Source organism: Triturus cristatus, chromosome 4_2 (assembly GCF_964204655.1).
Source record: "Triturus cristatus chromosome 4_2, aTriCri1.1, whole genome shotgun sequence".
NCBI classification, from domain to species: domain Eukaryota; kingdom Metazoa; phylum Chordata; class Amphibia; order Caudata; family Salamandridae; genus Triturus; species Triturus cristatus.
The window spans coordinates 75,312,965-75,338,352 of record NC_140586.1 but is presented as its reverse complement, the minus strand read 5'-3'; the positions used below and the strand labels follow the sequence as shown (position 1 = coordinate 75,338,352).

The 25,388-nt window shown below is 42.3% G+C and overlaps 1 protein-coding gene across 31 annotated transcripts in view; it reads left to right on the top strand.

Moving 5' to 3' along the window:
* Window positions 1-25,388, top strand: part of NFIX (nuclear factor I X) — a 1,406,323-nt gene that overhangs the window by 1,182,268 nt on the left and 198,667 nt on the right. For all 31 annotated transcript variants that reach the window (XM_085600616.1, XM_085600591.1, XM_085600603.1 and 28 more), the window contains 3 exons: window positions 3,813-3,887; window positions 9,464-9,584; window positions 20,052-20,188. In XM_085600616.1, the coding sequence (XP_085456742.1) occupies window positions 3,813-3,887; window positions 9,464-9,584; window positions 20,052-20,188 (333 nt within the window). The remainder of the gene's footprint in view (window positions 1-3,812; window positions 3,888-9,463; window positions 9,585-20,051; window positions 20,189-25,388) is intronic.

Below are 25,388 nucleotides of genomic sequence, written 5' to 3'. Positions count from 1 at the left end.
ATATTATGAAATTGTAGCAGTGGTGGTCTACCCTGCCAACAGCATAGTACCTTGAGAACCCTTTAATATCTGGAATTACACCAGATATATTTGTAACCCTGCATTTTAAGGCACCTGAAACCTAATTAAGTTGATGCTGCTGCTCTTGGGTTTACATTTATAGCTGCCAAGCGTCCCAATGGCAAATGTCCCAGTTTAAATCAGTCCTGACCTTTTTGCAGATATCACATTGCATTTTGGGACTTGCAATGTTGTTATTAACATTGTAACTGTGGGCCCAAAAACGCCAGCAGTAAAGTTCAGTTGAGTAAAAAGCAAGGATTAGCTGAAGGTGAAGCACATAACAATGAGTCACCTTGCACCTATGTGTTCTTTTGGTATGTGGAACCTCATGTTATGTTTTCACCACTATTCCCTGTGCATGGTGACAGCACTCTTTTCAGGTACCAGTCACTACATCTTGCATGGCATGTTTAGCTGTTGACCTGTTGTCAATACTGACTTGTTAGATAAGGGGGCTGATTATCAAAGGTCTTTACCCATTCTGTGTCTGTGGGTAAATGTGATAGTACATATTGGCTAAGATTCGTATGGGCCAGCAATTTCACCAGTCAGTGAAATAATTAAACACTGCCAAAAAATCAAATATGATTTTAATATTCCCCGATCCTCTACAGTGTATAAAATAATTAGAACAGATAAAACATGCTTCTAAACTTGGCATCTTTAATTCAAGCACACAAAACTGGAAGAAACAGAAGAGCAAAGGCACAATATTGTAGTGACATACCTAAACAACACAACCAAGCAGAATATGACAGAATGACTTGCTGCTACCTTGTTTAACAAAGTTGCATTGTGTTGGCCCCTTCAGGAAGAAACAAAAATGTCTCATTGTCTCTCACTTTCCTTCCTTTAATTTGTGTTTGTGCAGGTGGTTACCAGAGTGTATATGTATATACTGATGAGGGTTGTTTCCCTTTCAGGGTTTTATTTTCAGTTATTATAGGTTTAATGCTAAAACAGGATAGCCTTGTCCATTATCGTCTTACTTTTGTAACAAAACTACCATACAGCTCTTTCAAATGCATCTGCTGCAACAATACATTTCTTAGAAGTATGAGGATGACATTAAATCGGTCCTGGAGCAAACATCCTTTGGAGTGTTCTAAATCCCTGTTTAGTTTTATCATCCCACCAGAAGCCTCTTTTCATGTTTTCCTTTTTTCAAAACAGGAGGGATGTCACTGATTATTACTCCAATTTTGTTCATAATTTGATGATAAAAAGGAAAAAATCCAAGAAAACTGTGAGACTCTTTAACATTAGTAGGTGAAGATCATCCTAAAATATTTAAAACTTTCTTTGGATCAATGGAAAGAGGCATTCAATCTACATCCATAATACTCAGTATCTTCCTTCTTGGATTTAAACGTCAAAGGTTTACCAGACAGAAGAAGCTTCTGAAGTATTTGTAATACCAAACCTACATGTTTTTGATTTTCTGCAAGTGTGTTAGGGAATATAAACATTTCATCTGGATAAAGCAATACTGTCAGATTCAAAACAATATTGAATTCACAGAGCGCTGTAAAATTACAAAGGCATTGCAGAAACCAAATGACAATACATAATCTTGAGAATGCCCAAATGGGGTATGAAAGGTTGTTTTCTACTTGCTGCCTTCCTTTATAAGAAGAAAATGCTAAGCACCTCACATATCAAGCTTAGTGAAGAGTTGTGCTCCTTGAACTGACTTATTCCAAAATGTCCTTTAGGAGAGGTAAAGGATGTATGTCCCTCATTGTAATTTGATTTAAACATCTGTAATCAATAACTTTAATATCTTTCCTAAGGTATGTGTCTCCAAGGGGTAAGGAAGATGGGACAATTAACCAGATTTGCAAATTTGCATGCAAGAAAGCCTTCAGTATCTCCTTCTTTTTTTCTGCTAAGGATCAAATCCATCAAAAAGTAACAATAGCGCCAGGTTCAGTTGGGTCAATGAAGTCATGCGTACTGTGAAAGGGGAAATAAGCACATATTTAGCATGGCAACAACTGCAGAAAAAGCATGGGACTTAAGTGGCACTGGAGAAGGATTAACACAAATAAATTTGATGTGGAATTCTTTATCTCATTATTGGGTGACAAATAACCTCCAGACGCATAAAAGTGGTCGCCTCCAGACGCATAACACTGGTCATGACTGTGAAGGCAAAGATACTGTTCTAGTAGAAATACAATTATGCCTCTGTATTATGCCTGAAGGGGCAATATTGTCAAAGGAAAGCCCTTCAGTATGTCTGTAAAAAGAAACCTGTGATGTCAAAGAGGCTCCATTATCTCATCTGAAGGGAGTGGTAAGCCATTAACAATTTAAGTCACTTCAGGACTATTCTTACATTTCATAGGAATAGTATTCTTAGTTGCCCAGTCCTGATCATTAAACATTCACAGGCACCATTGTCCAACCATGCAGATGCATTAATAACTTTCCTTTCTTCCACTCTCATGGTAATAGGTAGAACAAACATTCACAGGCACCACTGTCCAACCATCCAGATGCATTAATAACTTTCCTTTCTTCCACTCTCATGGTAATAGGTAGAACAAACAAGTGGCTTTTAGAGTTACTCATATAAGATCCAATATAAGGAAGCTAACTCACTCCTATCTTCCCGTTTTCTCAGGAAATAATAGATTCTTCCAATAAGTTATGTCCAATATCACCACAATATGTACTGAATGCAGCATTTTATCAGCTATCTTTTTCATACTTGTCACCGTGCCCTTTTTCTGCCCATTCTTGTATTGGTTCCTCTGCAGTCACTGGGTCCACCGTGACATATAATTGACCGAAGTGTATCATGCTGAAACATGATGCCTCGCTGCAAGATGAGCGTACCATCTATGAGATTGGAGGTGTGCACGACTTGATGGCTTCTTTCTCAGTGTCTATGTGTGAGATCAAAAAAGTACATAAATAAAATAAAGACGGACATTGAGAAGGAAGCCATAAAGTAGTACCCTGCACCACTAGAAAAGAATAAACATTACAAGGAAACAGCAACTATCTTCAGAAGAGAATGGATGGAAATAACTGGCAGTGTTTGGAGTAAACCTGGGAGATGACAAATGAGCTTACAAATCCATTTTATCACCAGTGATGGACATTTCTTGGTGAAGCAGTAATGAATCCCATGTCAGGAGACAGTCTTTTGACAAAGATCTCAATTGAACGAATGTCCCAAGATATATGTCTAAATGTTACGTGCTGGCAATTGAACTCTGAGGAGTTTTTCCTAAATTGGAACAGCGTTATTTCTCGCAGGAAAATGTATTTGAATGGATTCCTTTTAAGAGCTGGCATTTCCATGGGCCATCTGTGGAACTGATTCAATTATATCCTATGAATTAAGTTTTATTGCCTAACTAATTGGTGTAATTATTGGATCAATTACATGCTATATGCTTTAGTGCTATATATGTCTTAAACATTATCTAGTATCTAGTGTGATTTATTGATTTTAACACTATTGTTTCAGTGATTTGTTTAATGATTTGATTCTTGTAATGTTCAGCATACTTATGTCAACTATGAAAAGAATAAATAGTTAATCTTTGTAATAGACATCAGCCTGATGCATGAAAATTAGTGTTTGTTGCATCATTTGTTTCAAACTAGAAGTAGACCATTGGTTGATTGGGAGAATCAGTATTCTGATGGCACAATCAACAGTCACAGTCATCTTACAGCAATGCTTTGTTTGATAATTGACAGTCAGTAACCACCTCCTTTTTCATTTGCAGGGCATTTGAGTTTCCAAGACTGCTTTGTGACGTCAGGGGTCTGGAATGTCACGGAACTTGTCCGAGTCTCGCAAAGTAAGTCAAATATGATATAATCAAAAACTTTTGAAGCAACAATACATTGGGAACTGGTCACAATAGAAGCAGTAAAACTACTCTCAAATATTTACATGCACATCCAAATGTAGTTTAACTGCTTGTTGGAATTTTCAAATTATGATTAACCTCCACACGGAGAGCTTCATGTGTCACAGGTTTCCATTGGGGTTCCTTCTGAAATCATGTGATTTCCAAGTTTGAATCCATTCCAGCTTTATGAAGTTCTCTCTGATGGAGAACTCTCGGCAAGGGGAATGTATTCCTTTGTGCAAATGCACATTTTTAGGTTTCGCCTACAGCTTGCATGTGCTGTCAGCAAAAGGTATTGTTCTAAAAAAATGAGAGCCTGTCCATTACTTACCTGTACTTACCATTGGTTGGCTTCCACTTCACTACTTTCCTTGCTTCTTACTGGTCGCGCCTCCTGCTGGCTGCTCACCTTCTTCTGCAATCTTCTCCGGGCTTCTGTTCATGCCTGTAGCATGGATCCACCATGGCTTCCTGTTTGTTTCCAGTGTTCCTGAAGGAACTTTTTTTAGCATTGGTCAAGTACTCCCTTACGGTCTCCCCACTCCCACCATCCATCTCTCCCCTAACCGCCCACCAATCTGTTGTTGTGCATGTTTAAAAATCGCTGGCAAAATCAATAGATTTCAAAGGGGCAAAACTTACTGGCTTTACGTTGCTTGTTTGTTTTAGTTTTTCTCTATGGGGAAAGTATTTTTAATCGTCGAAAACCCCTTCTACATTTGGGGGTGATTCATTTCCCTTTAAGCCAGTGCTTGGCTGAAGGAACAATATGACCCTTTCCAGGCTGGTAAGGGAAGTAATAGTTGTTTGTGAATACTCACAAACATGTTTGTCTATGTCTATGTGTTTGCTGATTTGCTTTTAATTGTTTTTCTGAATTGCACCTACCTCACACACTGCCTTGTCCTCGGTCCATCACGGGTCTATCCCGATTGTTGTGGAGGAACTTTAGCCACTTCCGGTCGCGAGGAGGATGGCGTTCTAGCGGCCCCCACCTCCCGCGATAAAACCGGATGACTTGCACATCGCGCAGCGGACGCACGAAGCGGGCGTGCCTGCGGCGCGCCAAAGGCAAGCCCGTCTGCGCCCGTCCGTTCCCGACCGGGCCCAGGGGCCACAACCACTGGCCAAAAATTATTAAAACACTGTCTCCCAATCAAATATTCCTTCGCTCAGCTGCTGAGCTATCGCAGTATACCCCAGTCTGAATGTGATTGTCTTGACCCACTGGATGAGGCTACTAAATGCTCTTGTTGTAGTTTCACATTTCATAAATCACTTCCATGAGAAATGAGTAGCTTACTCACTGTGACTATCCTTCCCCCACAGGACAACTGTCCCTCACTATGCTGCAAATCCTCCAGTACGGTTTTTACCTTCTGGAATATTAACTGTCGTTCGATCCTTAAACATAAAATGGACATTTTTGACTTATTAAGTAGTGAACAGCCAGATGCCATTTTTTTTAACTGATACATGGCTGCATACGGGCTCTGGCCCGGATGTGGCCTCTGCTTTACCCTCTAACTATGCTATAGTCAGGATAGATAGAGAATTCAAGATAGGAGGTGGTATTGCCATAATTTTAAAAAATCCTATTCTTGTAAAATAGAAGGGCTGCGAGGCAGGCCTATTTAAACTTATGATGACCCCTCACTTTACCTTTTCTGGCATTCTTGTCTACCGCCCCCCTGGTCTGCCGGCCCCTTGGGCTGCTTCATTTCCAGAGTTAATTTCCCCTCATCTTCTTAAGACGGCAAACTTTACCATCCTGGGTGATCTTAACGTTCATTTGGACAACCCCACATGCTCTACCAGCAGCACACTGATTCTCTTCCAGGGGATCCTCATCAATAGTCATAAGCACTGAATATTCCCGCCCATGTGCGGGAATATTCAGTGCTTATGACTTTGATGAGGATACCCCTAGAAGAGAACTAGGATTACAGGTAAGTAACTTATCCTTTCCGACCTTGCAGCAATGAACTTGCTGCTTTGCAATACGGGCCTTACTCATATGGCAGGCCATCTATTGGATCCTATATTTTCCAACGTGTCTGACATCCAATGTCTACCATCGCTCCCTTTATGCTGGTCAGATCATTATGCAGTCAAATTCCATTGTACTGTCCCAGTTTATGTGACCACAGCCATTTCTGGTGCGCAGCAGAAATCTAGGAATTGGAGTTAATTGGATATGAAATCCTTCAATAAACTCTTCTCCGACAGTGTCCCTTCTATTCCTCATGTTTCTACCTCTTCCTTAGGCACAATCCATAACTGGATTTTTAAAGCAATTGATAACTGCCTTCCTATTTCAATTAAAAAGACATGCAATCATCGCTCCCCTGCCCCCTGGTTTACAGAGCAACTAAAAATAGAAAAAACACAATGCAAAACCCTTGAAAAGCATTGGAGGAGAAACCACGCAACTGACTCCAAATTAAAATATAAAAGGGTATTAAAAGAATATCAAGCCCTATGCAAATCTGCTCGTGCAAGCTATGTTGCAACCACCATTTCCAATGCACAGAACTGTTTGCGAACTCTGTTCTCAATAGTTAAAAAACTATCGGGCTCGGACACTCAACCCATGCCCCCCCGCCCTAGATGGATCACAGTGCGACGATCTTGACAATTTCTTTGTGAACAAAGTAAAGCATATTCATTCCATTATTAGTAGCAGTCAGACAGTCATACCTATGCAGCAGAAATCCAGTCTTGAGTCCACGGATAGGGCAGAACCCACCAACAAACTACAATCCTGGTAACTACTAGATATTACTTCATTCAAGAACATTTTAGGTAGTATTAAATCAGGTTCCCCCCTGGACCCTTCACCTTCCACGGTGCTGCAACAACTTGACACATCTTCCCTTGAATTAATCATGGACCTTCTTAATGCTTCCATACAGGAAGCAATTGTTCCACCTCTATGGAAGCACGCTATGATCCTTCCACTCCTGAAGAAGGCCAACGCTGATCCTGCCCAACCTTCTAACTTTAGGCCCATCTCCCTACTTCCGATATATTCAAAACTTTTGGAAAAACATATAAATTCTCAACTCACACAGTTTGTTGAATCCTCTAATTTCTTACATGGCTCCCAAACCAGATTTAGAGCCGGTTTTTCAACAGAGACAACCCTACTGGGTGTTATGGAAATGCTGAGACATCATTTGGATATGGGTGATACAGCAGCCCTCATATTACTAGACTTAAGTGCTGCTTTTGACATGGTGTCTCACACCGTGTTAATTCAATCCCTTCAATCCCTCGGTATTTCTGGCTCAGCACTGGATTTTTTCTTCTGTTGCCACTTCCAGACCCCATCTTTCCCCCTATGGGGTCCCTCAGGGCTCTATTCTTAGCCCGCTGCTCTTCAATATCTATGTTAAACCGCTGGCGATCATTGCAGACGAGGCTGGGTTGTTCCTTTTTTCATACGCGGACAACACCCAGATTTTCTTCACGCTTTCCACTGAGAAGGTGTCTGGTCCATCAGCTCTTCAGGACGGCCTAAGAAAAATTGCTGCATGTATGCAAATCAACATGCTCAAACTTAATGGCGATAAGACCGAGGTCCTCATTTTGGGGAATAATAAAGATCTATGAGGCCCCCAGCATTGGCCTACCGAAATGGGACCCCCTCCCCAGCCCACCCAACAAATCCGTAATTTGGGCTTTATTATTGATAATCAGCTGTCTATGAGACAGCAAGTAGTAAAGGTTGCAGCTACTTGCTTTACGGCATTAAAATGGTTAAAAAAAATAATCTGGATGCTTTTCTGCTCCACCCAAAGAACCGTGGTCCAGGCGCTTTTGACCTCAACAATAGACTACGGTAACATCCTCAACAAGGATGTACTACGGAGGCTGCAGGTGGTGCAGAATGCTCCGGCTAGATTACTATGTCGAATTCCCAAAGCTACTCCCATCTCTAGCCATCTTCACGATCTTCACTGGTTAAAAGTGGAAAGCCGCGTTAAGTTCATAGCCTTGAGCTTTCTATTTAAGATCAAGTTCGGCACTGCTCCTCAATATCTGCAAACTCTAGCCTAGCCTTACCAACCTTCACGTCTGCTGCGTTCCATAACCCAGGAAAAATGTTTGGTCCCCAGAGTAAGACTTTCACGGATGGGCGACCGCTCTTTTGTTTTTCTTGGCCCTACCTTGTGGAACACTCTTCCTGCATCCCTACGTCACAAAACAAGCGTTGCAAACTTTTGCAAAGGTTTCAAGTCATGGCTGTTCAACCAATAACACCATTATTTCCTTTTCACTCTTCAGGCTGGTGCTGGGAAACCCTTTTTGGGTAGCTGTGCGCCTTACAAAAATAATTTAACATAACGTTCACAAACGTTCAAGGTTAGCCATGCATCCAAAAATGCTATAAATCCTACGAATGGGTTTGATGAGTGCAGAGATGTCTTCACTTGTGGAGAAAAACACCTTTGCGGTAAAAGGGCTGATGCTTGTCAGGAATCCCTTTGCAAATTCCTAACAGGCGTAACTGAGGTACAATCGGCCATAAACTATCATTTATTGACGAATTTGCCACTGGAAACAGGTGCCAATGAGTCCTTCAGCAGTGTATTACACCGTTGTGGAACGTTCGTTTGAATACTGCTGCTCGCTACCCATTCTTTTGTCAATATCACAATTTGACTCCGAATTGGCCCACCTCTCCCACTGTGTGTGCCCCTTTTCTCTTTCACCCTATGTTGCTCCCTTTCTCTGTCATATCTCGTCTACGCTTCCTTTGTTTTTCTCAGTTTCTTAGTCTTACTTTCTGCTTCTCTACTTTAATTTCTTTCTCTCTCCTGAACTTTTTGGTACCCCTCTTTTGCTCTCTGCCAAACATCTCTATCTCCCTCTTGCTCTTCTTTCCATACATGCCTGGCCAGGGGTCGAAAATACTATAAATGACACTGCACTACAGTACAATAGCACTTGCCCTACTTATGTTGTCTTCTGTTTTTTTTCTGCTGCATTTTTCTGCACCCCTTCCTATCTATGGATGTGTGAGTTTTAAATGGAACCCACAATGTTTTGCGAAGTTCATAAATTTCAAACTCCGTGAGGATTGCCGTTTGTCAACTGTGTGAAACTTCACCTGCTGACAAAAAATTTCGGCAAGAAATTGCCCCCCAAAAAGGAATTTTTTTGCTAATGTTTCCACGTAAACTACCTTTTGGGGGATTTTCTCCCCCACAGTGTTTTATTAAAAGTTAGTGAAAATTGTAAAGATTGAAAAACAAAACTTTGAAATGTTTTCACAATGTAATCTTTGTATTTGTACATCCTCACGCCCCCCTGCATGCCTTTATCTCCCCTCTTTCTCCTCCGGCAGCTTTCTATGCACTCTATCTATCCTTTGCCATGTGACCCATCTATTCCTCTCCGCTGTTGTCTTTTCTGGACTCCTTTTCCATTCGATGCTCCTTGCTATTTCTTCTTCCCACTTACTCTTAAGTCCCTTCCAATTCTCTCGTCTCACTTTTCTAATGTTTCTTTTGCAGCACCAGTAGCAACAGCATCGGGCCCTAACTTCTCGCTGGCAGACCTTGAGAGCCCCAGTTACTACAACATAAATCAGGTGGCATTGGGCCGAAGGTCTCTCACCTCGCCACCTTCCACCAGGTATTTTTTTGTTCATTCAACAATTCATTGTTACGTGAAGGCGAACAACGAATGCCTCTGCTTGCACAATCACATTGAATACCTGTGCTTCGAAAACGGCAACGAATGCCTGTGCTTGAACAACCACAACAAATGCCTATGCTTTCAAAACCTTGTTCAAAGTTATTGAGCACATCAACCTCAAAGAGAGAGTCCCTTTAACTAGGTCCAACAACATAGACTAAGCAAAGATGCAGCTTTCTAAAAAAAAATAGAATTCTACATTTTCAAAAAAGCTTACAAAATTACAACACAGGGGGGAAAAGTAATCATACAGCCAGCCTATCTAACCACACAGAAAATATAGCAGCAAATTCAATTACTCAGGCTAGCTCACCTAACCAGAGCACAGATGCTTCCTGATAGTTTGCCTGTCTTGTGCATGTCCAGCTTGCCCCTTCCTTGCGTAGTTTTGAAGAACAGATGTAAGAGAGTACTTCATTCACTGTCCATGACAAGTTGACTGGTTGAGATTACCCGCACCCACCTCAGCACCTTCTGCCACAAGTAGTTCCCAAGGCACAGCTCCTTTGTGTGCTAATGAGGCTGGCATTGTGACTAGAGGTGCAGTTCCGATTCAGGGACTCCAGGGTGATACAATCTCTGACATTGTTCCACTGACTGTGCTCAAATTCAAAGTGAACCATGCACAGAGATATACCCTCTGTGTACTGAGTACACCAAGAAGTGTCTGCTCATACCATTCTCCCCTTCATTCCCCAAGTAGTCTGGTGTTTTTCCTCCCAAAAAGAAGGTCAGGATGAAGGACGAAAGGGAGACTCCTCTGCATTAAAAGGAGGCCAGACACGCTGGCAGCTTGATCAGGCAATTCATGGAGACCTAAGGTGTACTAAACGGTCGTGTGCACTTGCTGCAACTGTCACAAGTTCATTTGTTACAGCTAGACCCCCAACCTTCCAACATTTCTCGAGACTGGGTACTGGTCATGACCAGAGGACTGGCCGACTTGCTCTGCTTACATGGAGCTGATTACCATCTTTGTTCACAATCATCATGCGAAATTGTAAGGTGCCTCTACAAATGATGATGTATGCACTCCACACTGCTTCTTCCTCGTCCTGCGCCAGGACCCCAATCTCTCCCAGTCCACTGTCTCCTTTTCAGGCGTGCAAGGCATGTAGCAGATCTGTTCCTCTCTTTTATGTGTTAACAAATGGAAACGGCATTTGTGCATGCCTGTATTTACATGCTTTAGCTCAGTAAGACCAGACCTATTGGTGTGGGTGGGCTAAAAACCATGGTAAATGAAGGACAATTGCATGCCATTAGGAAAGGCAGAGATGGAAAAGAAACAGGTAGAGAAAATAACAGAAATTTCACCCGGGGCGAAAAAATAAATAAATATATAACTGGAAAATCAATAGGAAAATTGCAGGGTAAAGGCCAATAGTGAATATAGGCAGGGAAAATGCATTCACGAGTCCTAACTAAACATTAAAAAAATGCCTGATGTAGTGAAAGACCAAAACAAAAATAATTGATTTCTTTATATAGTTCATGTGTGGTTTCAATAACGGAATCCGTCAGGTGAATCAGTGTACTTTTGATATATGAAACAGTTGACATGCATTTTAATGCAAGCACTCCATTGTGTTGCTTTCTGTTCTTCGTGTCAAGGACTTAAATAGCAATCAATATAAGGTGGAATTATACACCAAACAGCGTGCAGTAGAGACATCTACAATGTATAATAGCCCCATTCACCCCATTGTAATCTCTCTACTCTCAACAAATATGTGTCATGAACCAAGCACCAGTGAACTTTGGCTCCTTCCCTGGGGTCAGGGAAGATGGAGCGAGGAGGTATGAGGTTGCCTAGGGCCGGGAATGAGGTCAATAAGAATGAGTATACAGTGCACAAGGCTGCACATATATGCTGTGGGTACCCTGCTGGGGGTGGGCAAGGTGAAATGTGTTTGTTGGAATTTTAGCCTTCAAGGAAAATGCACCATTGCTTGATCAGTATACTTGCTTTAGCGCAGTGGCCTTCAAACTTCTTAACGCCACACCCTCCCTCTCGTAAGACAATTTTATAGGGTCTCCCAGAATAACAAACATATTTTCACCCTTTAATTCTTTAAAAGTGGCAGCTCTGAACATATTTAGCAAGTCAAACATTGCAGTTATTTTTAGGCATCCCTATTAACAATGTAATCACATACATGATTGCCAATATGCCATTTATTGCAAGCCTGGTCTCTCTAAAAGTGTAAATGTACTCACAGTGTGAGGGACGTTTAAGGTCATTTGGATCTCACCCCACCTTAATATCTCTACAAATTGTTTCTTTCACCAAAAATACAGCACTGTTTTTAGCATGATGTGTGCTTTGGTTTCACATGGGCATGGTAAACGTTCCTCTTGGGCAGAGCCTGATGTCCCGCTGAGAGCAATTCAGCCCCTCTCCCCTTTACTTTGACAACCACTCAGCCAGTTATCTATTAGAAGAAAGGTATCGAGGACAGAGTATTATTACTCTTTGCTGCAGTGTATAGTCCTGGACAGATCCACATAAAGTGCCAGAATACGGAAGAGGAACAGGAGTATTCACCACAGCAACAACAATCCCCTAAATCATACCGCTTCCATTTTTCTTCCCCACATTGGGAAGATAGACAGTACCATGACAGTCATTACCACCCATATGAGACTACGTATGACAATTATCGGCAGAGGCTCAGGATACATGTGCCTGCGGATCTAATCAATGACCTCAGGCTCATGATGAAGGACTATTATTTGCGGTTTCTAACCACTTCTCAGACGACACTATCAACTGTTCCACAGCAAGCGCCTAGATCTTCACCACATGAATCGAAAACAACTAAGGAGGAAGAACAGTGACCACCTCACGATCCACTATCTGTTCAACAATTCTTGGATGTTCCTCAACCCCCTATCCAGGTAGAATCCTCAGATGATGATGATGTCTAATATACAGATGTGAAAGAAGGAGAATTACGTCCAACCAGTCCGTCTAAAGGTGATGAGTAGGATGGCTACATTTTACCAGTTACAAACCCAGCAGCAACACCACCAGTAGATTCCCCGCTAGATGTTATCAGCAGATTGTATTCTCTGGTTGACAGAGCAGCAAAAAGATTCAACCTTGTGGTAGTGGTCAAGGAAACTGACCGTTTTCTGTATGGCTTCAGAGGACAAGCAAAGAGGTCCGTCAAATCAGTCAGTCAATCAAGGCAAATCATTATGCAGACCCCGGCTACAGTAGCTACAATAATACGACGGATAGACAAGAAATATCAAATTCCTGAGAATTCTTATGTATGTCTTTTGGGTCACCCTAAGGCGGACTTGGTTATAATGCAGGCTGCTCAGAGAAGAACCAGGAATCCAATGGCCACTTGCACAGTGCCACCAGATCAAGACTCTGATGATTAGTTATTGCAGGGAATAGATTTTCTTCTATGACTGCAATGACTTTAAGAGCGGCTAATGCAGTGACCATTGTGGGTAGGTATGACTGGCAGACGTCGTCCAATATTGCTCCATATTTTCATCTCCTGACAGAAGCTAAACTACAAGAGGTTAAGTCTATCCTGCACAAAGGAGAAGAAGCATCAGCAGTGCTAATAGATTGAGCCATGGACATCCTAAAACCACATCTATGGTGCCATCAAGCCCGATTTTATACCCAAATCCAACTATAGCGACCACCAAACTGCTAACGGACGAGGTATCTAATATTTCACCACAGAGCCTGTCCTATGTGAACTCCCCTACTGTCCTTCACACTGGGGATAATGTCTTTGCCTTATGCCCTAATCCTCCTACTATAGCTGATTCCCTAAATCTAACTATAGATGCCCCTACCAAAGGAGAGCTTAAGATTGATGTCAATCTTATCTCCTGGAATGTAGCGGGCCTAAAGAATAAACAGATATGCAAAGAGTGGGGTAATTTTATGGACACCTTTGATATCTGTCTGTTACAAGAGACATGGGCCACGGAAAATTACCAACGAGAGGGGTTTGCCTCTTTTGGCATTCTTGCTCTATCCAGTGGTAGGGGGAGACCTTCTGGAGGTCTTAGCACCTGGGTTGCAATCCACCTGGGTGCTACAGCCAGTTAACTCGAAACGGGATCTGATGACATCTTATGTGTTCTACTGGACCTGCCTGAGAACAGGCATTTGGTTCTCCTAAATGTCTATTCTAGACCTTCCCCAGGAGGAGGCGAATCTAAGGTCATTACAGCTCTGAATGATTTTATTCTGACTTTAGATCCAGATTATTCTGTTATAGTAGGCAGCGACTTTAATTGCCTGTTTGAGCCGCTTAGTCTCTCAGTTCAAAATGACCCTGTGGCGGAAGACACACATTTAAACATCCCTGACCCTATGATTCCTACGGTTAGAGCCTGGACCCCATTAGTATTACAAATTCTTTCTCTTACCCTCTCCTTATCGTTGAGGGCCTGCAATGGCCGATTTAAATCCGACCAGCCTGGACACACTACTTTTAACAGAGCTGGGCACTTGTCGATTTTGGATTACATCCTGATCGATATAAAATCATGGGATAAGGCCCTAGACTTCAGAGTGGTCGTTCGTGATGATAGTGACCACAATGCCCTTACCCTGAAATTAAAACCAGACCATTGGGGATTTTCAACGTATGCCAGTGGGGTGTTTCCTCCTTTGCAATCCTTAACTCTGCATAATAATAAACGAAGAGTTAAATGGTCAAGCATCCTTATGCGTCCTGAGAAACTGGCAGAAACTTATAGATTGGTACTTCCCTGCCTTAATGAAATGGCCGGTGTTGTGCTAAATTGCTCTTCCGCGGAGAGTTTATCTAGCCCCGTTACTATCCATACTCAGCTATCTATGAAACTTCTGGACGTCTTCTCTCGTTCAGAGGCTCCTAAGACACTTGTGGTCAACAAGCAATCCTGGTATACATGTGAATGCAGGAAACTAAAAGCTGAGTTGATTCTGGCAATAAAAGCAAAGGACAAACCCAGAACTAAATCACTCCGTGCCCTTTATAAACAACAGACCAATAGGGCAAGGAAGTCTTGGGAAGACGACATGTGGGAGGAGCTAAGAGTATCTTTACAGAATAAGGATTTTCGGGCTTTTTGGGCCATTGTTAGCAATGGAAAGAAAGATCCTGACGCCATTACCGGTTCCAATATAGCCCCCGCAGTGTGGGAAGGGCACTTCGGGGGTCTATACTCTATAGTGGATCTTAATTTACCTTCCTCAGTTGATTCTTCCCCTAATACAGCTTGTCGTGCTGAAGTTATCCCACGAATTAAAATTAAAGAGGTTGAAAATGCCATCTTTATGCTCATACCTAATAAAGCGCCGGGCCTGGACAAAATTCCAGGCGACCTTTTTAGGTCTGAACCTACGGTATGGGCTCCATACCTATGTGTCCTTTTTAACTCCATCTTGTACGGCGCAGATCCGCTAGTAACCTGGCGTGGTGCTGAGATAGTGCCTATTCACAAAAAAGGTTGTCCTTTACAGCCCTCGAATTATCGCCCGATAAGTCTAATTGATACGACTCAAAAACTATTCGGGCGCATAATTTTGAATAGATTACAGGCCTGGGAAGAAGAAAATACCGTTTTAAGCACTTTGCAGGCTGGCTTTAGGAAGGGTACTTCAACCCTTGATCAGATATTTCGTCTCCAGGTTATATTCTGGAAGACTGTGAGTGTAGAGGGTGGCAGCCTCTACCTCATTTTTGTTGATCTAAGGTCAGCATTTGATCTGGTTCCGAGAGAAAAGCTCTGGGCCGTTCTGCAAATGCTCAATGTTCCCCCTATCTCTTAGATGTTTTGAAGAATCTACACAAGGCCAACTTTGCTCAGGTTAGATGTGGGAAGTATGGCAAACTCTCCGAACGCTTCCCTGTTAGCCGAGGAGTCCGACAAGGATGCGTGTTAGCGCCTACGTTGTTTTGCCTATACATCAATGGGCTCATAAAACACCTTTTAGCCCTAAAAGATATTGATGTCCCTAGGCTCGCCTCGGGCAAGGTTCCTGCCCTAATGTTCGCTGACGACACTTTGTTGTTGTCACGCACTCCTATGGGAATCCAGCGAATTTTAGATGGCTTTGTAGACTTCTGTAGTGACAGGGGTCTTGAGATCAACCTAGCCAAAACGAAATTTATGATCCTCAACCCTCCTAAACGTACCCGACCCAGCCCAGTTCTGAATGGTATCCCCCTTGAAAGGGTGAAAACGTTCACTTACTTGGGGATTACACTCCAAGAAGATCTGGGCTGGGGAGGTCAGGTGGTTAATTCCACACTCAAGTTGACCCAAACAATAGGAGGTATGGCTAGATTGTTTAGCGGCACGGTTTTTAAACCAGCGGCACCAGTGGTAGAAATTTTTAAAACCCAAGCCAGATCTGCTTCAACCTATGGAGCAGAACTATGGGGTCATTCCAAAATAGATAGTCTATCGAGGGTCGAAAACTCCTTTATAAGGAAATTATTAAGTTTACCCCCTAGTACTCCGTTGGTCCCAATTAGACTAGATTTGGGACTGCTTCCTATTGAAGAGGTGGTGGCGGCCCGGCCTGTCCACTATTGGAAGAGATTATGGTCTAACCCAGACCTGGACATTTTTAGAGATGAATTTCTGGAACTCTGGCCCACACTTAAATATATGAAGATTCCCTGGTTAACCCACGTTAGGGACACCTGTTCCAAGATTGGTCGCCAGGAACTCTGGGACACCCCAGAAGGTTCCTGTCTATCTGTTTCTAAAACCAATCTTGTTGAAGAATTAAGATATTTCCATCTAACACGCTTGCACATGAATCCGAATATAGGCAGGCCGACTGAGCAGTTCCTTCAGATTAAACCGAATTATGGGAGGGAGTTATTTTTGGATTTGATCTTCCCCCCCGTTGCCAGGAAATTATATGTTCAATTTAGAATGGGTACCCTACCACTCAGGTCCTTTACTTCTAGATGGGACACCAATAAAAGCATTTCATGCCCAGCATGTGGCTACAAATTGGAGGATGAAATCCATATGTTCTTTGTTTGCCCAGCGTACCTTACCCACAGGAAACGTTGGGTAAAATCAATTTGTAGGAATCTTGGCTTCAGAGACTGCGCTAATGCCCTGCGAGTTTTAAAATACGACACCCATCCCCCAATTGTGTTCGCAGTTTCACGTTTTTTAAATGCTGTATGGTTTCAGCGTAGGAAATTTTCCACCAATTATTAATAATTTGAATATTTTAATCTGGTTATTTTATTCTGTTTTGGTGGTTAAAATGTGATCTGCTTTTTGATATATAATTGCTGTATTGTATTCTTGCTTTTATGGCCTTCGCGGCCGAAATAAAGTTTTTGAATGAATGAATGAATATAGGATTCAGACAACTAGCCAGTGCTGTGGTATTATGCTGGTAAGCATGGTTAAGAGCTACTCCTTGAAGCGAAAGCTCCAAAGCAAGATCTTGGACATGTTTTTTGATGGTGAATGGTTGTTTGGGAATCAAATGGATGATGCTTTGTAAGGTATTAAAGCCGGCAAAGAAACTGCCAGGTCACTGGGAGTTTTGCAACAATGTAGAACTGAGCCCTTCCAAGAAAGAGGCAGGTCTCCATCATAGTGGGGCTCATACCAAGGCTAGAGATACTCACCATACACCCTTCCTATCAACCTCCACAATAACTGCCAGGATTATATGCCATGTCAGCAACAGTCATATTCATAAATACAGTAGCAGTAATCCAACATAAGGAAACCACAAAAACGCAGACCCCAGCATAAAGGACAGGACGCTAGATGCCACTGACAATCTCGAGGTGCCAGATACCAAAGGAAGCCGAATACATTCCTGAAGCCCTATAGCAGGGAGAATGACTGCTTTCTACAACTAGAATGCAATCACTACAGACAGTTGGGTACTGGATGTTATCTAGAGCGGTTACACCCTGGAGTTCATTCAACATCCTCCAACAACCTCTCAAAATAAAACACAAGCCTCTCTATTTGTTGAAGGCAGAAAGTCGATACATGCTAAAGATAAATGCCATAGAGATAGTCCCAAAACAACATTGAAACATGGGGTTTTACTCTAGATACTTCCTGGCAAATAAAAGAAGGCTGCAATAGAGTGAAGACCCATCCTGGATTTACACTAATGTAATCCTTACTTGAGGAAACAAGCTTTCAGAATAGTCACATTTTGGGAAGTACTGCCCTTTCTAATAAGAAACGAATACATAGTAAGGATGATTATTTCCACATACCCAACCACAAGAAACATCGCAAATTACCATTAGTTTAGAGTACTTTGTTCACTTTGGCCTCCGATCCACCCATGAATTTTCACCAAATGTATGCATTTGGTGGCAGCCCACCTTCAAAAATTGGGCCATCAGTTGCACCCTTACTTAGATATCTGTATGATTAAAGGTTCATCTATAACATCTATCGACAACTCAATAGATGCCTGCATAGATCTGTTCAAGTCGTTAGGTCTTCGAATAAATGAAAATAAGTTGTTCGTGACACCATGAAGAAGAATTCACTTTCTGGGAGTCATAATAGATACCAGGACCGTAAAATAATTTTCATATCAAAAGAGACGAATGGCACTCTCAGCATTGGCAAAGCAGATGCTGCATCAAACAGAGACAACAGTACACCTCCTCAAAGGACTATTAGGCGAGATATCCTCCTGTATAGTGCTAATACAATTCTGAAGAATTCACATGAGACCTATACAGGAAGATTTGGACAATCAATGGACACAGACATCAGGTTCATTTGAAGACAAAATAGTGGTGATGCAAAAGATGAAAACAACTCTTCTCTGGTGGACAGCTCAAGACAACATAAGGTCAGGTCTTACTTTCCTCCAATCAAAAAGTGACCTGGTTGTCAGTACCGATGCCTGAATGGAAGATGGGGTGCACATCTCCAAGAGTTGTCAGCAATAGTACTCTGGACACCTCAGGAAATAACCCTGGATATAAATGTACTGGAGCTCAGAGCAGTCAGAAGGGCACCACAGTCTTTCCTCCCACGCATTTACAGATCAAAGGTGTCAGTCTGAACAGACAACAGCACCACCATGTTCTACATAATGAATCAAGGGGGGACAAACTCTCCGATCCTGTCAACGAAAGTCACAAAACTATGGCATTAGGTGATGCACAAATGAGTCATGTTTAAAGCGGAACATCTTACCGGTATCGACAAAGATCATGCATATTTCCTCAGCAGAACATTACAAGACTGTCAAGAGTGGGTGTTTAAGGATACCGTGCTAAATCAAGTATTTAATCACAGGGGGAAACCAAATATAGATCTGTTTGAAAAAACCAGCAACAAGAAATGCAGTTTTTACGCAAAAAGGCACCCACACATGAATTCCTGTGGGAATGCTCTTTTGATATGCTGCTACAAGATGTATGATCACGCCTTTCTACCAATTTCCCTGATCCCAAATTGATAGCAAAAATGAACCCTGCACACTGATTCTCATAGCTCCGTCCTGGCCCAGAAAAATAATGGTTCTGGGATCTGATGCACCTGATACAGGATTGGGCAATTCTACTGAAACTGACAATGGATCTCCTATCCAGTAACAAAGGTTAGGTACTTCATCCCAATCCACAATCTATAAAATTGTACTCTAGTGCCAGTACTAGACATTTGATTAGCAGGTACATGGGGGGCACACTTACCTTCCTGAAGTATTACTGCCTGGAAGCAGTTACAAACAGAGATGGAGTGGTGGGGCAGGCAATTCTTAATCATCTGTTAAACTGAAAGTGAGCCTGTTTTCTTTCCCACCATTTTAATGTGATGTATATAATGCTTAAGAATGTTAATACTGTTTGCTGTTCTGATTCAAGCACATGAATCAATTTAAGATCAACGATTTACTCAACTGTAACTGTGGTTCTCCAGTTCTGGTATTTTTTTTATAGATTCTCATGCAAGCCACCCTCCTCCCCAAAAAAGTGGCTTAACCCAGTCATTTCAACTGTGATATGGTCTTTCAACAGCTTGTGCTATGAAAGCTGATGTGTGAACTCCTCGGTGGGAGGTGTACCAAAGCACGTTCACCTCATTTGCAAAAGTTTGGGCTTTATATAATGAAATGGATGTAAAAATAAAGTGAGCACTGCCTATTGCCTTAATAGGTGTCAGTGCTTTATACCGCTATTTCAAAGTTACAGAGGGACTCCCACTTCAATGACGGAGTAAGATTCCTGCATGTGAATCTATGAAAGATACCAACGCTGGAGAACCACAGTTACAGGTAGGTAACTTGATTTTTTATCTTTCAGAAGACATGCTAATTACAGTTTTTGCATTCCAAAATCAGTGTCACGCTAACATGCTGCCAGCTGAAGTACCAAACTATATTTTTTACTTATTCCGTCCCTGCAGTTCTACCAAGCGTCCAAAATCCATTGACGACAGTGAAATGGAGAGTCCTGTCGATGACGTGTTTTACCCTGGGACCGGCCGATCCCCAGCAGCAGGCAGCAGCCAGGCTAGCGGCTGGCCAAATGATGTAGATTCAGGTACAGATATTACCTAATACTTGTTAAGTTTAAGGTGGACTTTGGATTGAGGGGCCAAAGATGGGCAAGGGGGTGCATTCACTTACTTGCCACAGGGATGTGCACCTTACACCACACAAAGGTGGGCGAGCCAACAAATGAACAGGTAGAGCCGAGCCACTGATCTTGCTTGGCTCTAACAGTCTGTGTAAGGGCCGAGCAATGAAAATGTTTGGCATATAAATTGAACAGCATAGAAACATATCAAGTGTCCGCAACAATCAAAAAGGTGTATTTCTTTAACAAGCTGAAGTGTTTCATGTTAGCACTTCAGACTATATTAGTGCTTTGAGAAGTATTTAGAAAACATGAACTTAGAAACTTTCATGCCTCCCCGCCGTGATGATAATGCCATTAATGAACTAAGAGGCGAGTCAGTTGTCATGTGCATCTTTTAAATGTGGCCTAGATTTGTATTATGCATGAAGCAACATTACGATCTATTACATCAAACACAAGAGGTTTTTTCAATGCACAAGATGTTCTCATATGCAATAATGGAGAAAATGAGGCACAGTGAATACAATATTTGCCTAGCATCATAAAGGTTAATAAAGTGTCAAGTGGGGAAGCCAGGACTGATCCCATGTTTTCTGATTGCACACTGTGCAATTCAGCCATTAGATAGGTATTTTCTTTCTCTCCTGGTTTACATAAAAAGTTAATGTTTTGATTTTAATTCCTGGCAAAGGAAATTTGAGTGTGGCAGCAGTCAGAAGACACATTAAAGTTCAGCTTAGTTTACACTCAAGACCACATAGTTCTCTTCCTTCATCAGAAAGAAGTAGGAGAGCAACAGTTGAGTCGCTATGAGATCAACAGGTTTTTTTCTCATCTGAGAAGACTTCTGTGTTTATAAAAAATGAATTGTGGGAAATGTCTCTAGTTTAAGTGGTGGGCTATCCTCTGAGATCTGGAGGCTCTAGTTACGAGTGTGAGCCATGGGTTAGGAGTGTCTGACAATAGTTTCAGTGGCAATCCAAGGGTTGGGAGTTTGAGACTGTAGTTTCAATGGCAAGACAAGGGTTGGGAGGTCATGGCTAACTTCTAGTGTTCTAGGTTGTGAATTCATGACCCTAATTTCAGTGGTGAGCTTGAAGCTGTAAAGTCAATTCTAGTTTCAATGTGAGCCACTATGTAAGCATTTATGACTCCGGCTTCAGTCATGCATGAGAGTTCATAACTGTTATTTCAGTGGTAAGCCAATGGATTGAGAGCTTCTGACTATGCTTTCAGTGGCGGTCTGTGTTGCACTAGTTCATGACTCTAGATGCAACAGTGGAACATGATTTAGAGGGCATGATACAAATTTCACTGAATTGTCATGGGGTGACGTTCATAATTCAAATTTTGGTGGTGAGTCCTGCATCTGATAGAGACTTTTAGCTGCAGATTCCTTACTTTAGGAATATTTCCCAGGCATCAGTCTGGATCCAGAAATATTTTTACCAATCCACTTGAGCGCCAGTAGGTGGAGTTGTTCATCACCACATTGCATCCTTGGTTTTGTCCATGCCAGAAATGACGTGCGTGGTGCCTATACAGGCACCACCCCCAGCACGCTGACCTCAGTTCCTTCTTTTCCGCTCCCATCAGTGCAGATTCATACGACCTTCTCTCAATTGTTTTTCGACTGTATTTTTTAACCGTTTTGTCGACTTCAACCATACATCTCAGAAGAAACCAACTTGTGCCTAGCCTTGTGGTGCTTGTCAAAGGCAAATGTCTCTGACAGGCCCCCACTTGGTGTGACTGTGGTGCTTGGACCGGACCACGTCTCCAAGGCCTGCATGGACTGCAGGACCATGAATCTCGAGGCTATCTGCGAGTGGGCCATTAAACTTCTGGCCTCTCGCAATGCGTCCCTGCACCACTCCAGGTTCTGTTCGCAAGCAAGATCCTGGGACCACTCTCAAAGTTGCCTGTGCCTGTTATTATTGTGATCCCGGTCTTCTTCAGGCAAGTCCCACAAGATGTCAAAGAGCTCTTTGACTTCTCCACGCTATCCCCATTATTTAGGCGAGGTTCGAGAACGATGCCACCAGTCCAGGCCCTGCTCCCAGGTCATCCCAGAGCCGTTCGACCCCCGATCAACTTCGAGAATTTTGTGTGGCCATGAGTCTCATTTTTGGGTTGGTGGCCCACTCTGAGGCACCTTCGGGCCCCATGGCTGCAGGAGCGACTCCGACTCGGACTCCGCTGGTGAGTCCGCCTTCAGCATCAGTCGGGCCCTAGGGGTCTATTGGTGGAACCGGATTGGACCCGGTTGCGGCTTCGCAACCTCCTGCAGGGACCGTTCCAGTAGTGCCGTTCTCAGCACTGTAGATGCCCATCAGCAGTGCCAAACACGTTGGGTTTCCTGACTCTGATACGGAGCTGGACATGGCCCACATGGCCTCAATTGGAGACGGAGGCCTATTTCCCTAAAGGGCCCTCTGAGGAACACAAATTGAGGTGATCTGAGGATCCCTATAGATATTCCAACCTCCTAGCAGAGTCCTTGGCCGACGTCACCTGGTATGAAGACCTGGCTAATGCCAGTAGTCTGGACACCTCACTAGACACTGGCCCCCTCTCTCCTCCCACAGTGGCCATGGAAGAAGGGGCTTCATGTACAACAGTTGTCTGGAGGGCCGCTGAGGTCCTGGACCTTCAGCTGCTCACAGATGAGGTCAACACCACAGACTAGATGTTCGGACTAAAACAAATAAAACTGTTGAATAGAAAGCAAGAAAATAGGGTTTACAAAACAGAACGCTAATGGATAGCAATGGGCAGAGTTGCTTTCTAGGTCAGCTAGCCACGTGTGCCCAAAAAGCATTACACAACCGTGTCTTAATTACCTTGGGTGGTTAGTACAAGCATATGTATTTAGTTTTCAGCATTGATAAAATAATTGACCACTTCATTGTGTACTTGAGCGTGTGAATGGATTAGACAGTCAATTTGTGTTGTTTTGTTGGAGAACAGTAAAAACAGATATGAAAGCAAGGTCCATAAGGTCACTATTTACATATTTCAACAACCTTAATTTGAATTATGAGTTATGTTGGTCAAGTGTTAACCGCAAAGATTTTAATCTAGTTTCTTAACGTAGATATGATAGAGGCATACTGATTATTGTCTGTCTGATGACTATTCAGCAGTGACACATTGTGAACTTGTTAAAATGATGGAGAGGAATTCAAATATCCTTAATTATATTTATTGGGGTACTCAAATGTTTCTCTGTTCTGCTATCCATTGTTGGTATTCAGACATTTAATTCTAATGAAATTGATCAGTTTCTGAGAGAACTATTGCCTTGTATAAAATGTTATCATTCAAGCCTCTTATATGCGTCTTTAATTTAAAAATCAATCTTAGTTCTTTCTGAAGAAGTTTTTTGTTGCAGGTGTTTGATCGACAGAATGTGTTTCAAGCATTTTACCTCATCCTTGATGTGACCCTTCTCTAAGGAATGAGACATCATTTTGGTTTTGCGTCATGTCCAGCGGATACTGCTGGGATGCTCTCTGTTCATACTGTCACCTTGCTGGTGGTCAATATATCTTAGTCCAAATAGAAAAAAAATTAGATATGACATTCTCAGTGTTAGTGTGTGTGTGAGTTCCCAGGGCATATTAATTCCCAGATCAGTGTCTTTGGTATTCTCTGTTAATCTACATACACAGCAGCTACCACCAGGATGATGACTGGTTAAGAGTGATAGACCTTACAATGTGAATTGAGAGGCCACATGCACTATTTGCCTCGATTCATTATGTATTAAATTGTCCTTAATATTGCATGCTCATCTAAAAGCGGCTTTCACAGTAAATACAGCCTCTATTAAGAAAGTGTCAACATGTGTACATTAGCTACTGTACACTGTTGCCACACGTCCCCACAGGGAATTTTAAAGGCAGTCGCCAATAAAGCTCCTGAATATTGTTCCAGGTCCCTGTCTTAGCTTGTTTAATCATTTTTTGAAGCTACTTCTTTGCTAACATTTTAATTGTCGGGTTGTTTGCTTGTTCCTTGAACTTCCAAACAATTGTAAAAATTCAGTAGTTTGGTTGTCATTTAAAATGTACTTTTTGCGCCATCACAGGAAACTTTATGACTACTTTAATCTTCTTGCATATCATATAAAAATAAGCTGCACACAGTTGAAGATGATATGTTGGCTGGATGTGGTCCCCACCTACCTGAGCATTTTCTTTGCACTTTATACCCCATTTTTCAATAATCTTCATTTATCAATACAGAGGCAGAGACCTTCCCTTGCAATGGGTGGCCTTGTTTTAGGTAAATGAGTGTCAAAAACAGGCTGCTTACTAACTTCCTTATACTGAATGACCCTCTTACCCTCACAGAACTACTGAAGGAGACCTGTCAATCATCCAGTACTTTGCCAGTCCATATCAATAAACCACCCATCACCAACTGATCAGGCATGAAATAGCTGAGGAGGTCTGCCCCATACTGCTGGCCAGTAGAGGACTTTATGTGTTTCAATATCTCTGTTGGAATGATGGTTTGGACGGGTAGGGTGAAAGGTTGCGGTTGAAGAATTCGGGCAGGAGCAGCTGCTGCTGACTGGGACAGCTGGATCTTAATAAAACTTACCTTGGTTCACCACGTTTGTTGAGGATTTAATAAGACTCTAATTTATTCCACCACTGCAGTTCTCAACTAGCTGCAAACTATAACCGCTTAATGACATCTCACAGTGACAATCATATATGGGAAGATAGCAGATTTCCCCACTGTCTCTCCCTCCAACCTATCCCTGCTCAGGAACATAAACTTTAAACTACAAACCTCAGAATGGACAACCCTTTGTGGTAGCCAGCTAAGTGGACTATGCTCATAAAAAATATCATGAAGGGACCTGCAGAGCTGTTCAAAGTTGGAAGCTTATTGAAAACCAAAATCTGTGCATCTCTCTCTCACACTCCTCCAGTCATCACACTGCTAAGAATTGCATTCCACAACACAGTAACCATACCTCTGTGGTCATCACGCACAACATGGAAACACTTCCCACATAGGATCAAAACAAAGACAACACCCTTTCAACCACACACCCTCAAGATTGTAGTACGCCATCCATGAAAGCAAGGTAATAATGACAGGAGTGGAACCCGTTAACCCAGGTGAGACCGGATAAATTAGT